Source organism: Aotus nancymaae, unplaced genomic scaffold (genome assembly GCF_030222135.1).
Source record: "Aotus nancymaae isolate 86718 unplaced genomic scaffold, 86718_ANA_hifiasm-v0.15.2.pri h1tg000049l, whole genome shotgun sequence".
Lineage (NCBI taxonomy): Eukaryota > Metazoa > Chordata > Mammalia > Primates > Aotidae > Aotus > Aotus nancymaae.
In genome coordinates this window covers 11,998,899-12,022,643 of record NW_026988463.1, presented here as the reverse complement: position 1 = coordinate 12,022,643, position 23,745 = coordinate 11,998,899, and the positions used below count along the sequence as shown (strand labels likewise).

Here is a 23,745-nt window from a genome sequence, read left to right as displayed (position 1 = left end):
CCACCGCATCCTGCCAACAGACTCTTGATGGGAGAAACTGTCTTACAAATTGACATCTGCATAATGCCCTGGGATTCCAGTGTTAAGCATTAAGGGTCCTCATTTCTCCTGCCCTCCTGCGAGGCCACTCACCACCAGGGCTCAGCTTGGCACTGAGGAGCTGACCCATCACGGCAGGTACAGCAATCAGGGGTAAAATGTAAAAAAAAGAAAAAGAAAAAAAATCCATCAACATCAGCCTTAGTGGCTTAGCAGATTTCTTTAAGGGTGAGAAATTTATGTATTACTAGAGAGCAAAAACATCATTCACTTATAAAATAAGAGAGAGGAGAAAACCAGAGTCATATGAAAATGTCTTTAATTGTCATCTTTTGGAAATACATTTTTCATTTTTATTTTCACCATACAAAAATGTTAAATATCTAACAATGATCTATCTAAAGCAGGTGTAGCGAAGCAGCTCCATGAGCGTTTGTCATTGCTGTGATCTGTTTCAACAGAGAACGAGCTGGGACATGTGGTAGATTTGCATGATTTCACACACACGCACACACACACAAGCACATGTACGCACACACATCGCTGTACCCCCAGACCACCACCCAAACAAATGAAGACTCTGGAAAGTGAACACAGCGCCACGTGTAAGAACAAAAGTTAACGTTTTTACTTGTACATCCCCCATGAGAAACTCATGTCTTGGGAGAAAGGAACTCTACATAAATATGCCCAAAGGCCAGGGCATAGGGCAAGCTCCCTCATGGGTAGGTGTGAGTGGACGACAAGCATGAGCGCGCCGTATTTTCAGGCAGCTATGGTGGGAAGCAGGGAGGCACAACCCATTTCTCCACTGGGAGACTCACTGAGGGCTGCAACCGCCTCAAAATCTGAGCGCAAGACACACAGGCAGGAGGACACCCCCAAATTCATGATCACGGTATCCAGGATGTCAGCTCTTTCTGCAGATTTCACAGCTAACACTCCCCATCAGGTGGGTTCTTAAGCACACTGGGTCATAATAGGAAGGGCCTCATAGGAGCAACATGGAATTCACTGGTTAAGTATGTACACATTCATGACAGCCTACAACCATGATGAATGTCAACGTCAACAGGCAGTTAGATTAAAAAGGAAAAAAAAAAAACCCACAGCCACAAAAATAAAACCTGTTTTTTGTTTTTTCCGGGAGACAACTTGGTTTCCAACCTCTCCCATACCACATTTTATTAGGTTAAATATAGTATGGCTTCCAAATGTGCCAGCCGGCTCTTGCCCACAGCGACAGCACCAGTGGTTTGCTGCCCTCAGGTCCTGGTTACCACGTGTCAGGAACTTCAAAGAGCGTGGCAGGGCTGTTTGTGGAGATGCTTCCTGGTGAGAAAGAACGAAACAATGTGAACATCAGGATGGCACCTTGAGGAGAACATGACATGACCAGCAGAGAGACAGAGGGCCTGTGATGGCTGCAGAGATGGCTTCAGACAGGGCGGGGTCTGGTTGCCCAGCCACGTTGGAGAGTCCACAGACAGGTCTTGTCTAGAGAGGGCAGTGCCCAGCAAGGGAAGGTGAGACCACAGAAACATCACAGGAGGGCAGAGGAAGCACCTCCCCGCCTCCTGCATCCATCTATTGATCTCACAGGAGTTAAACTGTAGCCATGAACAGTATCCTTCCCTGAGCGCCTTGCTGGATTCTTTGCTGGCACCACAATGGGCACTTAATTCATATAATCTTCATTAAAGCCGACCAATGTGGTATCACTATCCCTGTTTTACAGATGCAAGAACAGACTGAGAAGTGGGGTAATAGGACCAGATGCAAAGAGTTAGCAAGTGGCTGAGATGGGGTCTGAATCCTCCCAAAGCACCAAGATCCATGCCAAAGTCCCCGGAAACTGAGTTTCTGTGTGCTGTGCTGTGGCTGTGCCTAGGTGAGAAATCTTAGGTGGGCAGCTATAGGGCAGAGGGAAGCTAACTAGTGGGGGTTCCAAGATCTCAGAAGGGGCAAAAGAAGGTTGCAGCTTTTTCCAGTTTTAGCGAAGCTGTCTGGGTCCTCTTGTTGGATTGAAAAGATCTCTTCAGTGACAAAGTTTCACTCCAAGGTTAGAAGCCCTTCTTCTTCATTCACGCCACTTTCTACAATAGCAGCAGCTGTGGCCAGCAACTGAGTTGGGATCTGGACTTCAGTGAATGTGAGGGAAGTCAGGAAAGAGCGTGTTCATAATGGAAAGCTGACCAGGTGTCAGCTGCACAAGTGGTGCCATGCATGATGTCATAAAGTAGGGCTGGCGGGGAAAACTGGCAGTCTCTCTTCTAGCTGCTAACACCAAGATTTCAAAAAGGGAGAGAAGTCTGATGATACCTCCAATGGGAAATAACTTTTAAAGATGAAGGGGATGTAGTGTCTTACAAACTAGGGAATCACTCAGTTCAGAGTGGTTATCATCAATAACAGGGATGCCTAAAGATAACAAGGTCTAAAGACAAGAAAAACACGAAGAGAATTTCAGCTAACACGAGAATTCCCAATTCTGATCCTTTATTGTGATAAGATCCAGGGCGTTAGGATGAGGAGATCAGGAAAGGGTAACTGGAATTTTTCTGCCCTGAGTCTCATCACTGTGAACAGGCTCATCTTGGGACTCCCAGTAAAGACGGCGAGACCACTCCTCAGAGTGGGGATGGGCAGGAGATGATCCACTGAAAAGGACTCACAGGGCCCAGTGAAGTACTGAGGGGCCCATGAAAACCTGCAACTAGCCTGGCCTTCCCAGTCACACCCTGACACAACACCTAATTGTATGAAAATAAACATCCATTAAGGGCACTTTTATAATTCACATATGAAAGAAATATTGTAGTAGCCAATTAGCCATTCTAAAGGTAAAAGCTACAATGCCCAGTGTGGGGAACTGAAGTGAATTAAATCCAGCTCAGAGGAAAAAGGAAGATAAACTGCTAAAAGCAACTGCACTGCAATACTTGTAATCTGCACCTGCCATTAGCTGGGGTGTGTGTGAGTGCACAACGAGCCATCAGACACACAGAAAGTGGCTCCATGAAGAGCTAACAGGAAGTAATGGAATAAGCAAAAGTTCAGGAGGGAGGCAAGTCAGGTTGGACCATTTTACTAGCTGGATGACCCTGAACAGGTCTCACTGCCTCGTCTAAAAGATGGACCTAGTACTATTTTATGCTGTGTAGGACTTCTGTGATACTGCAAAGTTTCTGGGTAAGTTTTTAATGAATGCTAGGTCTCTTCCCCTTATCAGTAAGCTGACCCAACATGGAACAAGGCTGTCCCCAGGAAGCCAACAGTCTACAGTCAACAAGATGCTAGTTTTCAGGGCCTACCTGTGCAGCTGCTGAGCAACACTGATGTGGACAGAGGGGCCAGAACTGTAGCAGTCATCTACAGGAGACCCAAACCAGACGGGAAATGAAGGCTACTAACAGTGCTTTTTCCACCACCTCCAGAAAGGGAGAGTTGTAGACCAACAAAGGGCCAGTCTAAAAACTGGTGGGTAAGAAGCTATGGCTTTTAAAAAGCAGCAGCTAGGCCAGGCACAGTGGCTCATGCCTGTAATCCCAGCACTTTGGGAGGCTGAGGTAGGCAGATCATGAGGTCAGGAGTTTGAGATCAGCCTGACCAACATGGAGAAACCTCGTCTTTACTAAAAATGCAAAAATTAGTTGGGTGTGGTGGTGGGTACCTGTAATCTCAGCTACTCAGGAGGCTGAGGCAGGAGAATCACTTCAACCTGGGAGGCGGAGGTTGCAGTGAGCCAAGATCGCACCACTGTACTACAGCCTGGGTGACACATGGAGACCCCACCTCTACAAAAAATTTAAAAATTAGGGCCGGGCGTGGTGGCTCACACCTGTAATCCCAGCACTTTGGGAGGCTGAGGCAGGTGGATCACGAGGTCAAGAGATCGAGACCATCCTGGTCAACATGGTGAAACTCCGTCTCTACTAAAAATACAAAAAATTAGCTGGGTATGGTGGCACGCACCTGTAGTCCCAGCTACTCGGGAGGCTGAGGCAGGAGAATTGCTTGAACCCAGGAGGCAGAGGTTGCGGTGAGCTGAGATCACGCCATTGCACTCCAGCCTGGGTAACAAGAGCGAAACTCCGTCTCAAAAAAAAAAAAAAAAATTTTTTTTAAATTAGCCAGGTGTGGTGGCACGCACCTATGGTCCCAATGGTCCCAGCTACCCAGGAGGCTGAGGTCGGAGGATCAATTGAGGCCAGGATATCAAGGCTGCAACGAGCTAAGATTGTGCTACTGCATTCCAGCCTGGGTGGGTGACAGAGTGAAAATGGAAGAGAGGAAGGGAGGGAGGGAACAGATACTTAAGAACATCTGCCTCCTGCCACAGTGGACCTTAATCTAAGATTAACTTGAATTGCACGCTTAATTGTAAAAACTAAAACTATAAAACTTCTGGAAGAAATCATAGGAGAAATCATTTGCAACTGAGAGTTATGCCAAGATTTCTTAGATACGACACTAAAGGCATAATCCAAGGGGAAAAACCTGATAAACTAGACTTCATCAAAATTTAAACCTTCCACTCTTCAAAAAAGACATTGTTAAAAGAATGAAAAGCCAATCTAGAACAACATATTTGTAAAACACTTAAAAGAACTTGTATCCAAAATCTATAAAGAACTCTAAAAATGCAGTCAGAAAATAAACCCTATGTAAAAAGGAAAAAAAGCTCTGAGAAGGTATTTCACCAAATAAGAAATCTGGATGGCAAATTGTCACATGAAAAGATGCTTATTAGTCATTAGGGAAATAAAAACCAAAGCCACAATGAGATACCACTACATACCCATTAGAAATGCTGAACAAACAAGCAAAAGGGGTGTGCATACAATACCACGTACTGGTGAAGGTGCAGAGTAAGCGGAAATCCTGTATCCTGCTGGGGGAAATCCAAAATGGTAAAGCTACTTTGGAAACGAGTGTATCAGTTTCTTATAAAGTTAAATATATAGTTACCATATGACCTAGCAATTCCACTCCTAGATATATACCCAAAGGAAATGAAAAGTTAATTCATACAAAGACCTGAACACAGATATTCATAGCAGCTTGATTCCTGGTTGCCAAAAACTGGCAACAACCTAAACAGTGATAGCCGCATACAGTGGAATACTACTCAGAGTAAAAAGGAGTGAACTGAGGATACATGCAACACCACAAATCTCAAACGCATCATGCTAAATGAAAGAATTAAATGAAAGACTCAAAAGGCTAACTAGCGCATGATTCCAGGAATATCACATTCTGGAAAAGGCAAAATTGCAGAGACAGGAAGAAGATCACTGGCAGCTGAGATCTGTCTGGGGTTGAGGGGAAGGATCGACTCCAAAGGGGCATGAGGGAAATTTCTGGAGTGATGGAGTTCTGTATCTTGATCATAGTGGTGGTTATATGACTGTACACAGATGTCAAAACTCATCAAATTGTATACCTGAAAATGATGACTTTTATTGGGTGCAAATTATATCTTTTTGAAGCTGACCTGGCAAGAGATACTAAGAACAATGTTTTTTAAAAAAACAAAATTTTAATAGGAAATACTACGCTTCTAGTCAAGACTATTTGACCAAGAGTTTCTACAGTGGGAAAACGCAGGATACAAGCTGCACACAGGGTACGAGGTCGACTGTGCAGAGCAAGAATGCTTGTTACTACGGCATCAAGTGGTGGGCTGGGAGGCTTAATTTTCTATTTTTCTGCATTTTCCAAATTCTCATGCTGAGTACATTATTTTTATTAATCAAAACAACAAAAAATTAAAAGGTGGGGAACACAAAAGGTGAATGTTCCTGCTTTTCTACCCCTTTACCCAACTGGAGTTGAAATGGAGAAACTCAAAAGGTAGACATTGCTTTCTCCAGGTGAATCCCAAACAGAATCTAAGAAACTGCACAGGAAACTGGAAGCTTCCCATCATATCATCTTCCACGGAGTGGACATCTGTACACAGAAGGGTCCTTTGGGAAGCCGCACACAAGTTTCTAACTAGGAAATGCTCAAGGAGGCATGCCCTGGGGCTGGTTTCCCACACTAAAGTGAGCCCCCTCCCTGCAAGGCTGATGACACCCTGGAGTTGCCAGGAGGAAAAGGACGGCACAAATGCGCGTGGAGCGCCCCGCCTCTGCCTCACTGCACAGCAGCACACACCTCCTTCGCCACGTTCACTGCAAACCACACTTGAACATAATAATTAAAAGGCTCCTTGGGAGGTCGCTGAGCTGCCTCAGCCTGGTCTCTCAGGTGACCGACAGCAGCAGCTATAGATCTTGTTTCTAACTTTAATGAGACCTGTAACAGCATGAGGAGACTGCTGCTTTAAGTAGGTTCTAAATTTCTATACTGTAATCCTCAGGGTTTAAGCTTGAAAAGTATGGTAGGTTAGTCCGAGTTTTAAACTCCAATAAAACTCACGGTTCTTTGGCAAACAAACACTTAAAAGATCTAACGTGTTGTTTTAAATATTAGGGGAAAAAAGGCTTTGAACAATGTCTCTATTTACAGGACAAAAAATAACCATGAGTAGTCAATGTATCTACTTTGGACACGCCTCTGTAAACACAGTCTGACTAAGGTGCTGATGGAAGCTGCTGCTAGGGACCAGCCAGCAGCATTTTCAGAATGGTCAGCCTGGGCAGCATCAGACCGTCCATGTGGCCCCAAGATTTTTCAGGGAAGTGAGGGGGTGAGCTGGGTTTCTCCAGGCCCCAGGAACACATCAACAAGAACGAGTAGGTTATAGAAATCCTTCAATTAAACATGACCTGGGAAAACAGCCACATTTCCTAAAGACACTTTATTCCAGCATCAATGGCATGCAGAATAGTTTTCCTTTGCACACCAACCGAGTATGTATCTAGAACCACTCAGATGGAAAGTGGCTGGCACTGCCAATCAACACTGTCATATAAACAGAAAAGGAGGGGACTTACACATATATTTACCTCCTGAAAACAGGATCCAAGCAACCACACTTGGCAGAAAAATAATTGCTGAGTACATAATATATACATAAACTAGAAGCCCTGAAGGAGAGTAGGAGAGTGGTCACTTGGATTTTTTTTTTCTTTTTTTCTTTTTTTTGAGATGGAGTCTTGCTCTTGTTGCCCAGGCTGTAGTGCAGTGTGCAATCTCAGCTCACTGCAACCTCTGCCTCCTGGGCTCAAGCGACTGTCCTGTCTCAGCCTCCTGAGTAGCTGGGGGCACCACCATTCCCAGCTAATTTTTGTATTTTTAGTAGAGACAGGGTTTTGCCATGTTGGCCGGCTGGTCTCGAACTCCTGACCCAAGGTGCTGGGATTACAGGCGTGAGCCACCATGCCCAACCCACTTGGATTTCTATCAAGTCTAGATTGGTAATTGTTTCTGATCTAGAACAGCTACAAGAAACATCTTTGTAAAGGATCCTTCATTTCCTCTTAAGTTTGGATGAGTTTCCCCAGCCTCCCACATGCCAGTTAGATACTTTAAGTCTGCAACTCTGAGCCTCAGTTTCTCTGTACAACTGGGAAATAGTATCTATGCCTTACTGCATGTTTCAAAGGTCTAGATAAGACAATAAAAGATGTTCCTAGCACACTGTCTCATAGTATAAACCTAATGAATAGTCATTTATTCCGCTATTTATGTTATTTTGTTATCTGGGATTGGGTCTAGTACTTAATTTTTAATGTATCTTCGATATCAAAATGTATACTACAAGTTCATGTGCTTGGGTCAAGAAAAAAATTAAAAGAAAAAGAACAGATACAGAGATTAATTTTTTTTTTTTTTTTGAGACCGAGTTTTGCTTGTCACCCAGGCTAGAGTGCAATGGCACAACATGATCTTGGCTCAGAGCAACCTCTGCCTGATGGGTTCAAGCGATTCTCCTGCCTCAGCCTCCGAGTAGCTGGGATTACAGGCGTGTACCACCATGTCTGCCTGGCTAATTTTTGTATTTTAGTAGAGATCGGGTTTCACCATGTTGGCCAGGCTGATTTTGAACTCCCGATCTTGGGTGATCCGCCCACATTGGCCTCCCAAAGTGCTGGGATTGCAGGCGTAAACCAATGCGCCTGGCAAGATTAAATTTTTAAACATTCGTTTTGTGTGGTATTTGTTGAGCACCAATTGTTCTGGGATTGCTACAACACAGGATATTCCAGCATCCTAATTTTTGCTGCTTTCTCCTTGGAGAACAGAAAATACCCCCAGAAAATACCCCTGTCTTTTATACCTTTCATGCCCTCATTGGCAGTGCACCTGAGGATGTGCTGAGTACCTGCTGAGAAGCCCTTCTGAGTACCAGAGCTCAGACCCAATTCCTCAGCACTGTTTAGGTTTGGACAGACTTTCAAGCCATGCCTAGCCCTCTAATACAGTTCCCGCCACCACCCAAACCAGGCCCTCAAGGCTGCTGGCACACTCTAAATACCTCTGAGATTTAAATGCAGACCCTTAACAGGATTTGAACTTTGTACTCTCACTCATTACAGGACCTTATTAAAGTAAATGAGCAAGCTAAATTGGTTGATTCCACAGGTTCTGCACCTGATATCCTGACCTACATCCTGCTGATACTAATAGGATTAAACACTGAAAACAAACCAGGTGGAAAGGATCCATTAAGTTTCCACCTGGCACCATCAGGGGTCGTGCTCGATGAATGGTGCTCCAGAAGAAAGCCCGATTCACTCAAGTTCTCTGATTCAATTAAAAGTTGTCAAGATGTCTCTTCCTTTCTGTCTCTCTGCTTCTCTCTCTCTTTTTTTTGGCAGCGCTGACAAAGAAGTACAAAATCTACAATTTTTTTTTTTTTAGCTCAAATCTTGTGGCAGTGACAGCTTTACTGTCAATGGGAGGGAAAAAAATCCCCTATTTTAATTACAGTATTATAAATTCAAAACCCTAAATAACTTATAGAAAGTTTTCACTTAAAACGATGAAAGCTATAAAAGGACTAATCTATTAAAGCAGTCTATTATTAGTTATTTTAATGTTAATATTTTTCAGATTATGCTGATATAGAAGGGAAAAATGAAAAGCTTGTCCCTAAGAAGTAATAAACTAAAAAAATCCAGAAGAGACAGATATGAAGGACAGGAATACAACAGGGGAACCCCCCCACCCCTTTAAATCCTGTTGAGTATGATCTCTAGAAATCATGCTGACATTTATTATTTTAACATTTGTTGAGCACATAAAACATGACAGTGGTAATAAAGGTATCAAATTTGAAGACTAAGGATGCTGCAGATTAAAAACTTCTCCAATACTTTTTCTTTTTTTTTTCTTGAGATAAGAGCTTGCTGTGTCCCCCAGGATTGCAGTGATGGAGTGCAGTGATGCGATCATAGCTCATTGCTGTCAAAAATCCTGTGCTTAAATAAATCTCCTGATTCAGCCTCCTGAGTAGCTGGGACTACAGGCCCATGCAACTAATATTTTAAATTGTTGTTGTAGAGACAAGGTCTCACTATATTGCCCAGGCTGGTCTCAAACTCCTGGGCTCCCCATCCTGCTGCCTCATTTTCCCAGAGCAGTGGGTTTATAGGTGTGAGCCACCATGCCTGGCTCCTCTCCAACAGTTAATTTAGGGATAGGAGAGGAAATAAGTAAAGGGAGACACCCAGAGTCAAGGAGACAGTTAAAATAGACAATCCAGGCTTCAAACATGAGTTTAAGTTTTCTGTTGAAATTCAACTTCAGCATAATGTATAAAAAGCATATGTGACATTTTTGCTACTTGTCTCATTTCGTTAATATCAGTGAGATTCAGAAAACTCCCCACAGTCAGATCAGTCCACATGCAAAAGGGGATTAATTAAAACAGTGAATTCACAGGTTGGGTATGAATCAAGTTTGACCGATTGACTACTACTTTCCTTTGATTTGATTGTTAGTTCTGCTAACCGTGACAACTGTCATGATACGAGACAAAGGAGAATGATTATAATTGTGTCTGGGTCAGTGTCTCTCAAAACATAACCTTGGTTAAAGGCACTGGCTTTCTTTTTTTGTGTGTGTATGTGAGACAGGGTCTCACTTTGTTGCCCAGGCTGGAGTGCAGTGGCATGATCTTGGCTCACTGCAGCCTTGACCTCTCTGGGATTAGGTGGTCCCCCTACCTCAGCTTCCTGAGCAGCTGGGACTACGGGAATGCATCACCACACCTGGTTAATTTTTGTATTTTATACATATATATATATATATATATATTTTTTAATTATACTTTAAGTTCTGGGGTAATTAAAGTGTAATTATACTTTATACTTTAAGTGCAGATCTTACAGGACTGTTACATAGGTATACACATGCCATGATGGTTTGCTGCCTCCATCCTCGCTTCACCTACATTAGGTATTTCTCCTAATGTTATCCCTCTCCAACCTCCCTACCCGCTGCTATCATTCCCCTAGCCCCCCACCCCCCAACAGACCCCAGTGTATGATGTTCCCCTCCCCGTGTCCATGTGTTCTCAATGGTCAACACCCACTTATGAGTGAGAACATGCGGTGTTTGGTTTTCTGTTCTTGTGTCAGTTTGCTGAGAATGATGTTTTCTAGATTCATCCATGTCCCTGCAAAGGACATGAACTCATTCTTTTTTACAGCTGCACAGTATTCCATGGTGTATATGTGCCACATTTTCTTTATCCAGTCTATCCTTGACCGGCATTTGAGTTGGTTCCAATTCTTTGCTATTGTAAACAGTGCCGCAATGAACATATGTGTGAATGTGTCTTTATAACAGAATAATTTTTGTATTTTTAGTAGAGACGTAGTTTTGCTATGTTGGCCATGCTGGTCTCGAACTCCTGACCTCAAGTGATCCAGCAGTCTTGGCCTCCCAAAGTGCTGGGGTTACAGGCATGAGCCACCAAGCCCAGCCTCACTGGCTTTCTTATAGGACAGACTAAATGGCTCTAGAACCTTGGGCAATTCACATAACCCCAAGGCCTCTGTTTTCTTCATTGTAAAAAGGATAATGATGACAGTCTCCAGGATTACATGAAAGAATTTCTGTTATACATTAAGCATTGTCCTGGCCCCTTAATAAGCACTCAGTCAACAGTGGCTACAATTACTGTCACCGTGACTGCTGCCTTGCTGGACGGCCCCCAGCAGCAGGGAACATCCTTTTTCATATGCTGACTGACAAGATACCCTTCTGGCCTCTTGCTCTGGGCCTGCGTGGCATGCGAGCACAAAGGGCTGAGTTAGGCTTGTCTGTGGGGTGGAGAGGACATGGGATTCAGCTCATGTGGGTCTGGGTCTGCCTTTTGGTTGTGCTGCCTATGAGTAGCATGGCCCTGCACACTTAGCCTCCCTCAGCCCAGGCATCTGCTTCACTCAAATAAGGATGACGATTCCCACCTAAGGACTATGGTGAAAATTAAATGAAATAAGGAGAGAAATGGCTCCTACTACAGCGTCTAGCATGTAGTAGGCTCTCAACAGGTGCTAATTTCCTGTCTCCTTTGCTTCTTATATAATTCTGCTTAGGAGAGAAATCCAGGTTGCCTGGGGGTTTTGCTGGAAACAGTGAAAACTCTGCTACTGAAAATAGCATGTAGGAGGGGCCTCTGTGCACATTTAAATGCACATTTTAAATATTGAGGCTGCTTTAAACACATCAGCAAAACTTCTACACCATGGAGGAGAGAGAGATTACCAAAATAGACTAGCCATCTTTAACAAGGAGACCCCCCCAGGCCTTATGCTACCCGAGCCAGAGCTTTTTAGGATTCCTCAAATTAAATTAAATTGATCCTAAAAATATCTTCTCTTGTGGAAGACTACATAGGCTTTGCCACCAAGTGAAGCCTTGCCATAAGTTCTCCCCCAAAATAGAAGATTCTAGAGCATTTAAAGAGTCCACAGTCCCAGAACTTTGGCAAGATCCAATACAAACCTGCTGGAGAAAGCTCCTTCTTCATTCTTTTTAATTTCTTGGCCTTTTTCCTTCCTTCTGAGAGGGGCTCTGCACAGGAATTGGTCTGCTCAAGCTCAGCGTCGGAAATCTCCCCCGACACTCCATCCTCCAGGCCAGCTTCCTCTTGACTAGGACTCAAATTTCTCTTTCCTACTGTGCTGGGAGCTGTAAAACTGAAATGCAAAAAGTGGAACAACATGAAAGGTGCCGAGAGTTACAGGAAGACTAGTCTATAAAAATATTTTAATACTCTTAATTCTATTAACACTTAGCCAGCCATCAACAACATGGGCAGCTGCTGCCTGTGTGTAAAAACTAAAGACCTTATTATGAACTGAAGTCTGAAAGTTTACCTATAACATGCTTATTCAGAAAAAAAGTCCTAAATTATGCTTGTAAATCCTAAGCTGTTCCGAGTGCTCAAGAACACATTTGCAAAGTTCCTAGTCTCTGTTGTGATAAAACTATTGCAACAGAATAGAATAGCAGAGATACTATAACAAAATAATAATTTTGATTACATTAAGTCAGAAGATAGCATTATTCCCTTCAATGACTGCCTAATGGATAAACAGTAGAAATGCAGAATTCTTGAATCAGTCTGCTATCCCACGGCTTAAAACTTGGATATAGTTACAGTGCATACCCCACCTTCATGTAATCCTCTTCCTTTCCAAAAAGATGACTTGTTAAATGTATAATTAAATCTGGTTTCATTTTGAAAGCTTTATAGGATTTGACATATTGAATTAAATCAGATTATGTGTCCTGATTTTTCCTTAAGAAAATATTCTCTGAAATATAACTAGATAAAAACAGCGTCCACATAAACACTGAGTCCTTTCTCCTCTAAATGGGTCTTAGAGATTTTTTCATTATAGCCCCCAAGTTATGAAAAGCCTAAAATAAATTTAAGGCATTCTATTTAGGAGAGGCCATTCAAGCACGTGGGGAGGGTGGGGACTGAGAGCGATGAACTGATCCTACCAGCCTTTCCTAGGAGGTGAGTACTTTTTAATTTTATTTATTTATTTTTGAGACAGGGTCTTGCTGTCACCTAGGCTGCAGAGCAGTGGTGCAATCTTGGCTCACTATAGCCTCTGTCTCCTGGGTTCAAGTCAATTCTCCTGCCTCAGCCTCCCAAGTAGCTGGGATTATAAGCACCTGCCACCACACCCAGCTAATTTTTGTATTTTTAGTAGAGGTGAGGTTTCACCATGTTGGCCAAGCTAGTCTTGAACGCTGGACCTCAAGTGATCCACCAGCCTCAGCTTCCCAAAGTGCTGGGATTGCAGGTGTGAGCCACCATACCCAGCTAGGACGCGAATACTTTAAAATGTTCTATATAAAAAATGCTGGCTACCCAAATATTTAAGTTCCTCCACATCACTCCTGCACTTAACATCTTCCCTGAATCTGCGAACTGCACTTGACGGTACACTCAGAGGATGGAGGAGGAGAACACACTGCCTTCCTGGTGCATCTCTAAGGCATGGGAAGCAAAGAGGCTGGAGCTCGCTTCCTCTTACTACTGGGCTGGCCAGCCTTTCATTTGTCCTCTTTTTCATGTCTGTTATAGAGAGCTTTCTGAAACACCTCTTTTAATTGAGGGACTCTGAAAAAAAAAAAGGGATATCAATGGTAATGTTTTGAGGGGGGGACAGTTAAAAATTTATGCTAAAGTTTACTGTTTAAAAACTGATAATACCTTTAAGAAGATTTTTTAAAGACTAAAAAAATTTTGCTGATTTCAGAAAATTTAGAAAATTCAGAAAGTATAAGATAGTAAGGGTTCTTCCATCACGAAAAGGGAAGAGGCCTAAAAACTCCTTTGCACTGTAAATTCAGCAACCTGGTAGCCTCTGAGACATAAATATTTAATGAAAACTCAGCTAGAACCACAAGCATTAAAAATACTTTGTGAAGGGGGTCCTGCAGCTGGTCCTTCCAGGGTGTGACAAGCAGCTGGCCTTCCAGGGTGATGGACTTTCCACCCAAGAACCATGGCCCAATTTATCCATAACCTTGTGGAGAAGACCCTGGTGCTGGTGAACACTGTTGTGACTTATTCAAAGCCTCAACTGGCCACATTTTGGTACTACGCCAAGGTTGAATTGATTCCTCTTACCCCTGCTGAGATCCCTAGAGCTTTTCGGAGCCTGAAAAACATAGTCAATAATGCTCAGACTGGTTGCTTCAAACAACTCACAGTTAAGGAAGCTCTGCTGGATGGTTTGGTGAGGTGCTGATGTGGTTTTATGTTGCGGAGATCATAGGCAAGTGTGGCATCATTGGCTATAATGTTTGAAGAGTAATCTTTAACATCTGATTATATTTGATTTATTATTTGAGCATGTTGGACCATGTGTAATCAGACTGCTATCTGAATAAAATAAGACTTGTAAAAAAAAAAAAAACTTTGTGAAATACAAAGTCTAGAAATAGCCCCAACTGTATATCGAAATCTACTGTCTGATAATGGTGGTATCTCTAAATACTGGGGCAAAGATGGACTTCAAAAAAATAGTGTTGGGACAATCAGAAAAGGATAAAATTAGAACCAGTCCTCATACCATATAAAAGAATAAATACCTAAGGCATTAGCTCTGTAAATGCAAAAAAGGCAACTTCACAGGTACTAAAAGAAAACATGAGTGAATGCCTCCAAATCTAGGTGTAGAAAAAGGTTTTCTTGCCATGTCTTACAATCCAGACATAATAAAGGATTTGTAAATGTGACTTCATAAATGTAAACATGTTTTACAGGGCAATAAATAACGTGAGCAAAGACAAATGACAAACCAGGAGGAAATATCTGCAACATGTATCACAGATAAAGGGTTAATGCCCCTAACAAATTATAACTCAAACATGAAGAGAAAAAGAAAGACTAAAAGTCCTATAGAAAACTGAAAAAGCTATGAATAAACAGCTCATTACACACACTCCTTAAACACATGAAAAGATGTTCAACTCCATTCATAATGTAAAATAAAACAACACTGAAATATCACTTCTCACCCACTAGGTTTTTAGACTGGCAAAAACCTTCAAAAGCTTGATAATATACTCCATTAGTAGACTGGGGAAGTGGGTCCTTTCATACATTGCTGGTAAGAATGCAAAATGGTACAACTTACTCTTATGGAGGGAGTGTGGCAGTATCTAACAAAACTACATACATTTCCAGGAATTTAGAAGATATATCTCCTATAAGGTAAATATATGTATGTACAAGTTATTCAACATAGTATTTAGAATTGCAAAATACTGCAAAGTACCGAAATGTCTAAGCATAGAAAACGTCTTGAGTACACAACAGTACATACAATCAATGAACTACTAAGCAGTTACAAAAAAGAACGAAGATCTCAAAGAACTGAAAATGATCATGGAACGATTTCCAGTAAAATATGTGCAAAAAGCCAAGTGCAAAAGAACAACTTATGAACCTGGTATTCCCATTCTTGAGTAGGGTGTGAGAGAGAATGGCAAACAAATCCTGAATCCTTTAGTAGGTTTGCTTCTGTAGTAGAATGAGTGAAGCAATTCTGAAAACACTTAGCTGCATGATGGCACTGAGTAAATCAGTAAATATGCTGATGTTTCTGGAAGAGAGACATAAAAATATTGGAATAAGGAAAGATAAAAAAGAACCCTGGGGGGATAGACTGAAATTGGAGATAAGGATTTGGGCTTGTGATTTCTAAAATAAGTATGTGTATATGTGTTCATATTTACGTATACACACACATATATGGACGTATATTTATGCAGGGATAGGTAATCCTATCTATCCAGGCAGAAAATTCCCAGCTCTATCTACAGAAAGGACCTAGAAGTAGAGACATCCCAGTAACAATGAGCATATCTGCTTTCCAGATCTTAGTTTCTAATACCTCACTAAAAGGAACCAGGGCTCCTGAGTAAGTGGTTAACTCCAGGGTCAAGGGAGATAAATTATAAAATGAGTCTAAAATATTTTGCAGTGCCAAAAAGTAAAAAATGTTTAGGCACGTCACAGGGAACTAGGAACTAGCTTGAAAGAAAAGGACTGACTCCCACTGGCCAAATCTGGGACAACGTGTGCCCTCTAATTTATTAGAGAACAGTAATAAATACTGCATCATTTAAAAAAAAATAGGAATCCATGATTCTACATCAATACGTAAGGCAAGGAAAGGGAAGGGAAAGAAAAACTACAACTCTCCACTATAAACCTAAATTTAAACTGCTTGGCACAGCATCCAGGATCCTCTGTCGTCTGTGGCCCAATCTGCTTTCCTGGCCTATCTTTCACTAGGCGGCCAAGCAGCAGAGACTATCTAGGTTTACCTAACGAAGCCCATCGTCCATACTCTTCCACATGCCCGACATCCCACCAGAAGCTTATCAGCCCAAATATATCCCACGCTTCCCATTTCAATGTCACCATTCGTGCTAAGACCCTACTGCTCATCTCTTCCTGCTCAACATGACTCTCCTCTGGGAATGTTCCCAAGCCCTATTTAGTGTCCTTTCCTTTCCATGCTTCCCAAAACACCCTGCTTGGCTATCTCAAGAGGACTTTAACTCATTCACCTTGTTTTTTATAATAAACTGAAACTAGGAGCAGTGCATCAACAGGAGAATGGATAAACAAACTGGGCTATATTCATACAATGAAATACAATTCAGCAATAAAAAATGAATTACTATTACCTCCAACAACATGGATGAATTTCAAACACTCTAAGTGAATGAAGCTCTTCACAGGAAAGAGTGGGTATTTTATAAACACATTTACATAAAATTCCAGAAAAGTCTAAACTAATCTTCAGAGAAAAATATTCAGAAGAATGGTGGGTGTGGGAAGGTAGGCAGGGATTGACTGATGGAACGTGAGGGAACTTTCTGGGGTGGTATTAATGCCCTGTGTCTTTACAGGAGTATGGTTTCATCAAAACTCTTATCTTGGCTGGGTATGGTGGCTCAAACGGGTAATCCTAACACTTAGGGAGGCCAAGGCGGAAGGAATGCTTGAGCCCAGGAGTTCAAGACTAGCCTGGGCAATGTGCCAAAACTCTGTCTCAAACAAAAACAAAAACAAAAACAAATTAGCTGGGCATAGTGATGGTATGCCTGTACTCCTAACTATTTGGGAGGCTAAAGTAGGATTGCTTGAGTCTGGGAGGTGGAGGCGGCAGTGAGCTGTGATCGTCCCAATGCACTCCAGCCTGGGTGACAGAGTGAGACCCTGTCTCAAACAACAATAACAATAACAATCACTACCTCATATCATAGCATCACATGGCTATTCCACGGACGTGGAGAATAATTAACTTTAGCATTAACTGCAAGCAATGATTTTGAAGGCACTTACTAGAATACATTGGTTTGTGTCCTAACCACAAGTTACTATGGTATTTTTGGCCAACAAGGCCGATGCATCTGTAATGCTCCTCTCCATAAACATCTGATGTCTACTATGCAACAGGGACTATGCCAGATGTGCTTCTGCAGGGCTCTTGTTTCTATACAACTTTTAAGTTTACAAAGCATTTTCCTGAACAGTTTCTCAATTAATTTACAACATATTTTCTTTTTCTTTCTTTTTTTTTTTTTTTTTTGAGACGGAGTCTCACTCCATTGCCCAGGCTGGAGTGCAGTGGCACAATCTTGGCTCACTGTGACCACCACCTTCCAGGTTCAAGTGATTGTCATGCCTCAACCTACCAGTAGCTAGGATTACAGGTGCGTTGCCACCATGCCTGGCTAATTTTTGTATTTTTAGTAGAGATGGGGTTTGACCATGTTGGCCAGGCTGGTCTCGAACTCCTGACCTCAAGAGATCAGATTGCTTCAGCCTCCCAAATTGCTGGGATTACAGGTGTGAGCCACAACGCCCAGCCTACATTTCTTAATTGCTTATCTGTAGTTTCTGCTCTCAAGTAAGTCTTTTGCTTCTTAGGAGAAGCTAATGGTTATTGGGCATCCTGCCTGAGAAAGCTCTCAGATATACGTGGAATTAGTTTATTTCCTATAATGTTTCTGTATCTATATAGATGGAAGACCTGCTATCCTATAATGAAAATAAAAGCTGTGATTATATCCCATATAACTTAACTATGGCAGTTTTAAATCAAAGAGTATTAATTATACATTAAAAACTGGACATATGTAATACTGCCCTTATGAATGTGATTCTTTATATATTTGGAAGGTACTGCTGTGCACGCATGTGTGTGTGCACATGCGTATGTAGCACTCTCAATACATGTATGTTGAGGAGGCATTATTTTATTAACTGATTTTAAATGTCAAAAGGTAAAATGAGAGGCAAAACAATCTCCCATTCATATGACTTCATTTTGCATTCAGATTTATAATGTACAAAGTAAGCTAGTTTATAATGAACATGAAGTGGACATTTAAATCCACTGTAAGAAGTGGTAATTAATTAAAATGTCACAGACGCAGCTTGGTATGTTAAAACTGAACATTAAACTTTGACTAGTATTTCCCTAAAAGTTAAGTTACTGTCAACTATCCATCAAATTCTACAAGGGTGAACATCTTCATTAGCATTTTTTCCTTTTAGTAGAAAAAAAGTTTGCTTATAGAAAGGTCATATTTTCAAACCTCTACAAACACCTTTTTCCATAAAGCAATTATCAAAAATCTGGCTGCCATAGGAACATTTTCCCCTATTTTAAATTAGGGTATTATTTACTTGCAATGGAATTCACTTGTTTTAAAAGTAGTTTGGTTAACTTTGGGAATTGCATATAACCATGTTAACTATCACTACAATCGAGATAAAGAACAATGCCTTTTTCCTAAAAAGATTCCTCATGTCACTTTGCACTTAATACACATTGTCACAGCAATCACTAATCTGCTTATAGTCCTATTTATGTAGTTTTGCCTTTTCTGGAAGTTCATATGAATGAAATCACATAATATTTAGTCTTTTGACTGTTTTCACTTAGCATAATACTTTGAGAGTCAGCCACATGGCTGTTAGTATTAGTACTTTATTTCATATTATGGCTGTATCACAATTTGTTCATTTACTAGCTGATGGACCTTTGGGCTGCTTCCAACTTTTTGTCATTATAAATAATGCTGCTATGAACATTTGGGTAAAAGCTAGCTTTTATTATTAAGAACATTAAGTTTTTATTTTTCAAAAATAAATACCTATAAGAATTTCTGGGTGATATATAGAAATGCATTTGCAATTTAACTTTACAAGAAATTGCCAAACTATTTATCGGTCATTTGTATATCTTCTTTGAAGAATCTTTGAAATCTTTTGACCTCATCCACCTTTTCAAGAAACTGGGTTGTATTCTGAATTGCCGAGTATATATTGTAAGAGTATATATGATTATGATACAACTATTTTGTATGTAGATACAACTGTTTTATTAGCTATTCAGTTTAAATATTTTTGGCCGGGCGTGGTAGCGCATGCCTGTAATCCTAGCACTTTGGGAGGCTGAAGTGGGTGAACTGCTTGAGCTCAGGAGTTTGAGACCAGCCTGGGCAACATGGGAAATCTCTATCTCTATTTAAAAGGGAAAAAAGGAAAAGAACATTTTTTCCAGTGTGTGCCTTCTCTTCACAGTTTCTTAATAGTATCTTTTGAAGAAAAGAAGATTTAATTCTAAGTCCAATTTATCAATATTTTTCTTTTATGCTTTTGTTGTCATATCTAAGAAATCTTTGCCTAATGCAAGATACTAAGGTTTCCTTTCATTTTTTTTTCTAAAAGTGGTATCACTTTAGTTCTTCCATTTTGTTCTATGAGTTGCTTCAAGTTCATTTTAAATGTGGTGTAGCATAAGAACAGAAGTGCGGTTATGGGCATAGTTACCCAGTTGTTTCGGTACCTCTGTCAGGAATTTTTAGTTTTTCCAAATTCTCAATAGTTATTAGCTTCAAGATTCAGGAATGAGAAATTCAGAATTCCCAAATCATAAAATATTCTGCATTTTTAATAGCACTGTGTTATATGTTTTTGAATAATGAGTTATAAATAGCAAGTCACTTTTATGTGATACATAAGTTTCAGGGGTCAGTTTCAGGGGTCAGTTCTATAAAGTAAGATATAATAATATATGCACAGGTTACTATTATGAACCAACACACTGTGAGAAAAGCATATATTTCAGTAATACATAAAAATAACCTCTACCTGATATAGACATTTGGTAACAGAAAACATTACAAACACAGTAGCACCAAATGAATGCCAAATAAATATCATTTAAAAATTGAAAGATGCCACAAATATTTAGTATTTAGAAGTTATTCTTAAATGATGCTTAAAAACACACAAGCATTAATTGTTAATATCTGTTTCATGAAAAATATTCCAAACGTAGAAAAGCTTCTTTCATGTTATGTTAATGATGGTCAAACCCTTCAGAGTGTGTCCAAAGCAAATTGCAGTTGGGCTTTAGACTATATATGGCTTCATATAAGCCCATTTCCTTTCCTAGTTTTGAAAATATTTTGTCTGCTTGCCTTGATTTTGCTCTTAAAACTGATCCTGCTTTTCCTAATTCAAATTTTATATCAGCTGATTTCACATTAATAGTATTCCACAATCATACTCACACATCTTCTCTTTACATCTCTCCTGTAAAAGTATTTAAAAAGAACTGTAGCCTTCATTAAATATTCAAACACGGAAAAACACCAGTGAACATGATTGGATTCTATGAGCTAATGTGATGTAACGTTTGGCTATCTTAGCAAGGTTAACAGCACAACACAGGAATCACGCTTCAAAGTTACCAACTTACGGGCTGCTGCCAAAACTTCTATCTTCAAACAAGAGTTGCAGGATTTTGTACGTGTACTTATGTACATAAACTCAGTAGATTTTTATTGAGAAGAATGACTCACTGTTAATAGCAGACAGGGCCATAAACACACACTTGCAATATGGTGACAGTAACAACAAAGAATAACTTGACTGGACTGTGACTCCTTCTCTCCTACATGTTGCTGAAAATGATGACCTTAATCTCTGACTCCAAGTGTTGCTGACTGTGCTCTTGCCTTTCACCTGTGGCTGGGGAATTCCTTTAAACTAGTGATACCCATGTTGGCTGCTAAAACTTTAATTCTTGCAGGATTTTTCCTTTTTCCTTACTTCTTGACTGATTTTTCTCACAATCTGGAATAAGAGACAAATGTCTATAAATGCCAAGAAGGAATTCTTTCATGGAAAAACTATTGCAAATCAACTGATCACACGTGTGGCTGTATTCTTGGACTCTCTATTCTGTTCCACTATCTGTCTTTCCTTACCCAGCCCCACACTATATTACTGCAGTTTTACAGTAAGTGTTTTTTTTTTTTTTTTTTTTTTTTAAAGAGATGGGGTCTGGCTCTGTTACCTGGACTGGAGTGCAACAGTGTAATCATAGCTCACTGTAGCCTCAACCTCCCAGGCTCAAGTGATCCTCCCACCTCCACCTCCTGAGTAGCTGGGACTACAGGCATGCACCACCATGCCTAATTTAAATTTTTTTTTTTTTTTTGTAGAGATGGGGGTCTTGCTATGTTGCTCAGGCTGGTTCTGAACTCCTGGGCTCACGTGATCCTCCGTCCTTGGCCTCCCCAAGTGCCGGTATTACAGGCATGGACCACCATGCCTGGCCTATGAGAAGTCTTAAAGATAGGTATAGCAAGTCCTTTAGTTGGCTGGCACGCTCATGCTGCTGTATAAAATACCAGTCCCCTTTCATTTTAAAGGGCTTCTGTTTATATCATTCTCTCATTTGGTAACTGTATATGACCCTTTGAAGCTGGACACATGTACACTCCCATTTTGCAGAAAAAAAGCCTCATCTTCAGGGTAAATGACCTCCCCCAGGTACTGCAGCTGGGCAGGTGGGTCTCAGACTGCACTCCAAGTTCCATGTTCTTGCCACTGCTTTACAACCTCTAGGGCCAGATCTCCTCGCTGCGCTGGTCTCAACTGGTCTCATCTTTCCTAGGGCTAGATCTCCTCACTGTGCTGGTCTCACTGAAAAGAGACCCCCTAACCCCCACGGAGGAGCCCAAACAGCCACTTACCCTATCACATTTATTTCCCTGCCCTGTTTTATTTTCCTCCTCCTACTCGCCTCTGCCTTGCTTCTTATTTATGTCCTTACTTATCTATTCTCTCTCTTTGCCTCTAGAATGCATGGTCCACAAGAGTGGGCTCTTACACTGCTTGTACTCTCCGTAACTGGCACAGGGCCTGGCACAGAGTAAGTTCTTGGCTAAGGTTTGCTGAATGGATGAAATAAGTAAGTGAAAGCTCCCTCCCCAAAAGCAATAATGCAAGTGACAAACAACAAACTGCTTATTTTATCCTGCATTAGAAACAGTATTAATACAGTTTACATTCCTGTGTACAGTCAGTTTCTCCTGCTAGGCTGAATGAAAACACATTCCCTACTAGATGCAGCTAAGGGATTGAAGGAATGTCCCACTGTGCAAACTACCTCACACAGCAAAATAAGCTAGAGAGATCCGGTAAGTCGGATCTAGAAATGCCTTTTTATTGTATCCACAAACTCTCATGGTGAATTTGAATTCCATGAGCATGACTGTTTCTGTGTTTTGGGGCTCGATCTAGGTGGGAGAGGGGAGGATGTTGGACAACCTATGCTCAGCTTGGAAGCCAGACCCTCAGAGATCACTGACAAACCAAGATTCTTATTTCTAATAAAGAATTTGAGTCTTGGGGCTGGGCACAGTGGCTCATGCCTGTAATCTCAGCATTTTGGGAGGCTGAGACGGGCAAATCACTTAAGGTCAGGAGTTTAAGACCAGCCTCGCCAACATGGTGAAACCTTGTCTCTACTAAACATACAAAATATAGCTGGGTGTTGTGGTACGTGCCTGTAATCCTAGCTACTTGGGAGGCTGAGGCAGAACTGCTTGAACTCGGGAGATGGAGGGTGCGTCGAGCCAAGATCATATCACTGTACTCCAGCTTGGGTGACAGAGTGAGACTCTATCTCAAAAAAAAAAGAAAAAAAAAATTAATTGAGTCTGAAAACAAAATTAACATTAAATAAGGTCTGAATGGTAGCTGTCTGGTAATAAAGGACATCTCTTGTGCAATGGGTGGGGGGGAGGGAGAGAGAGAGTGAGTGTGTGTGTGTGAAAACACGAATGCATTGTGTATGTGCTCTATCCTACACATAAAGCTTACTTGTGAATATGAGGTTTAAAAGAAAAACTGGTTCAACATTACAAGGAATCAATGGCATTCAATAAGAAATACTTTACAAGAACCTGTTTTGACTATTTCAAACAATCCCCTATTTTCAACTCACTTTAACATAGAAAAAATTAATTGATGCAAACATGAAAGATATTATGTTAATAATAATTTCTATATGTAAAACATATACTCAACATACAATTAGCTGGACCTGAATTTAGAACATCTGAAATTTTCAGAGGCTAGGATGAAATTTACTTTTGTACTAAAATTTACCTTTTGACTTTGATAAAAGGACTTACTAATCAAATCAGTAACATAATCAAGGCTGTAAGAGGAAAAACAAAATATCATCCCTGCATGCCAAAAATCCAACTATTTCAGAAAATAAACTACTTTTAAAAAATTTCCAGGAAGTTACAGATGACCGATGAACACACTATTTATCTGCAGAGAGAAGATAACACCTACGGAGGAAAAGAGAACAGGAGAGTCAGCATCAGAGAATGGGGTATCAGCTCACCTTGCAGGCACTCTCTTTGCAGAGGAAATTAGGG

The 23,745-nt window shown here is 41.0% G+C and overlaps 1 protein-coding gene and 1 pseudogene across 2 annotated transcripts in view; one reads left to right on the top strand and one right to left on the bottom strand.

The window, feature by feature from the left end:
- Nucleotides 1-341: 341 nt before the first annotated feature.
- Nucleotides 342-23,745, bottom strand: part of PARN (poly(A)-specific ribonuclease) — a 201,624-nt gene continuing 178,220 nt past the window's right edge. For both annotated transcript variants that reach the window (XM_012453224.2, XM_012453223.2), the window contains 2 exons: nucleotides 11,947-12,140; nucleotides 342-1,371 (listed from right to left, as the gene is read on the bottom strand). In XM_012453224.2, coding sequence (XP_012308647.1) covers nucleotides 1,316-1,371; nucleotides 11,947-12,140 — 250 coding nt within the window. In that variant the 3' untranslated portion in view covers nucleotides 342-1,315. The remainder of the gene's footprint in view (nucleotides 1,372-11,946; nucleotides 12,141-23,745) is intronic.
- On the top strand, nucleotides 13,971-14,275 carry LOC135269022 (ATP synthase subunit g, mitochondrial-like; annotated as a pseudogene).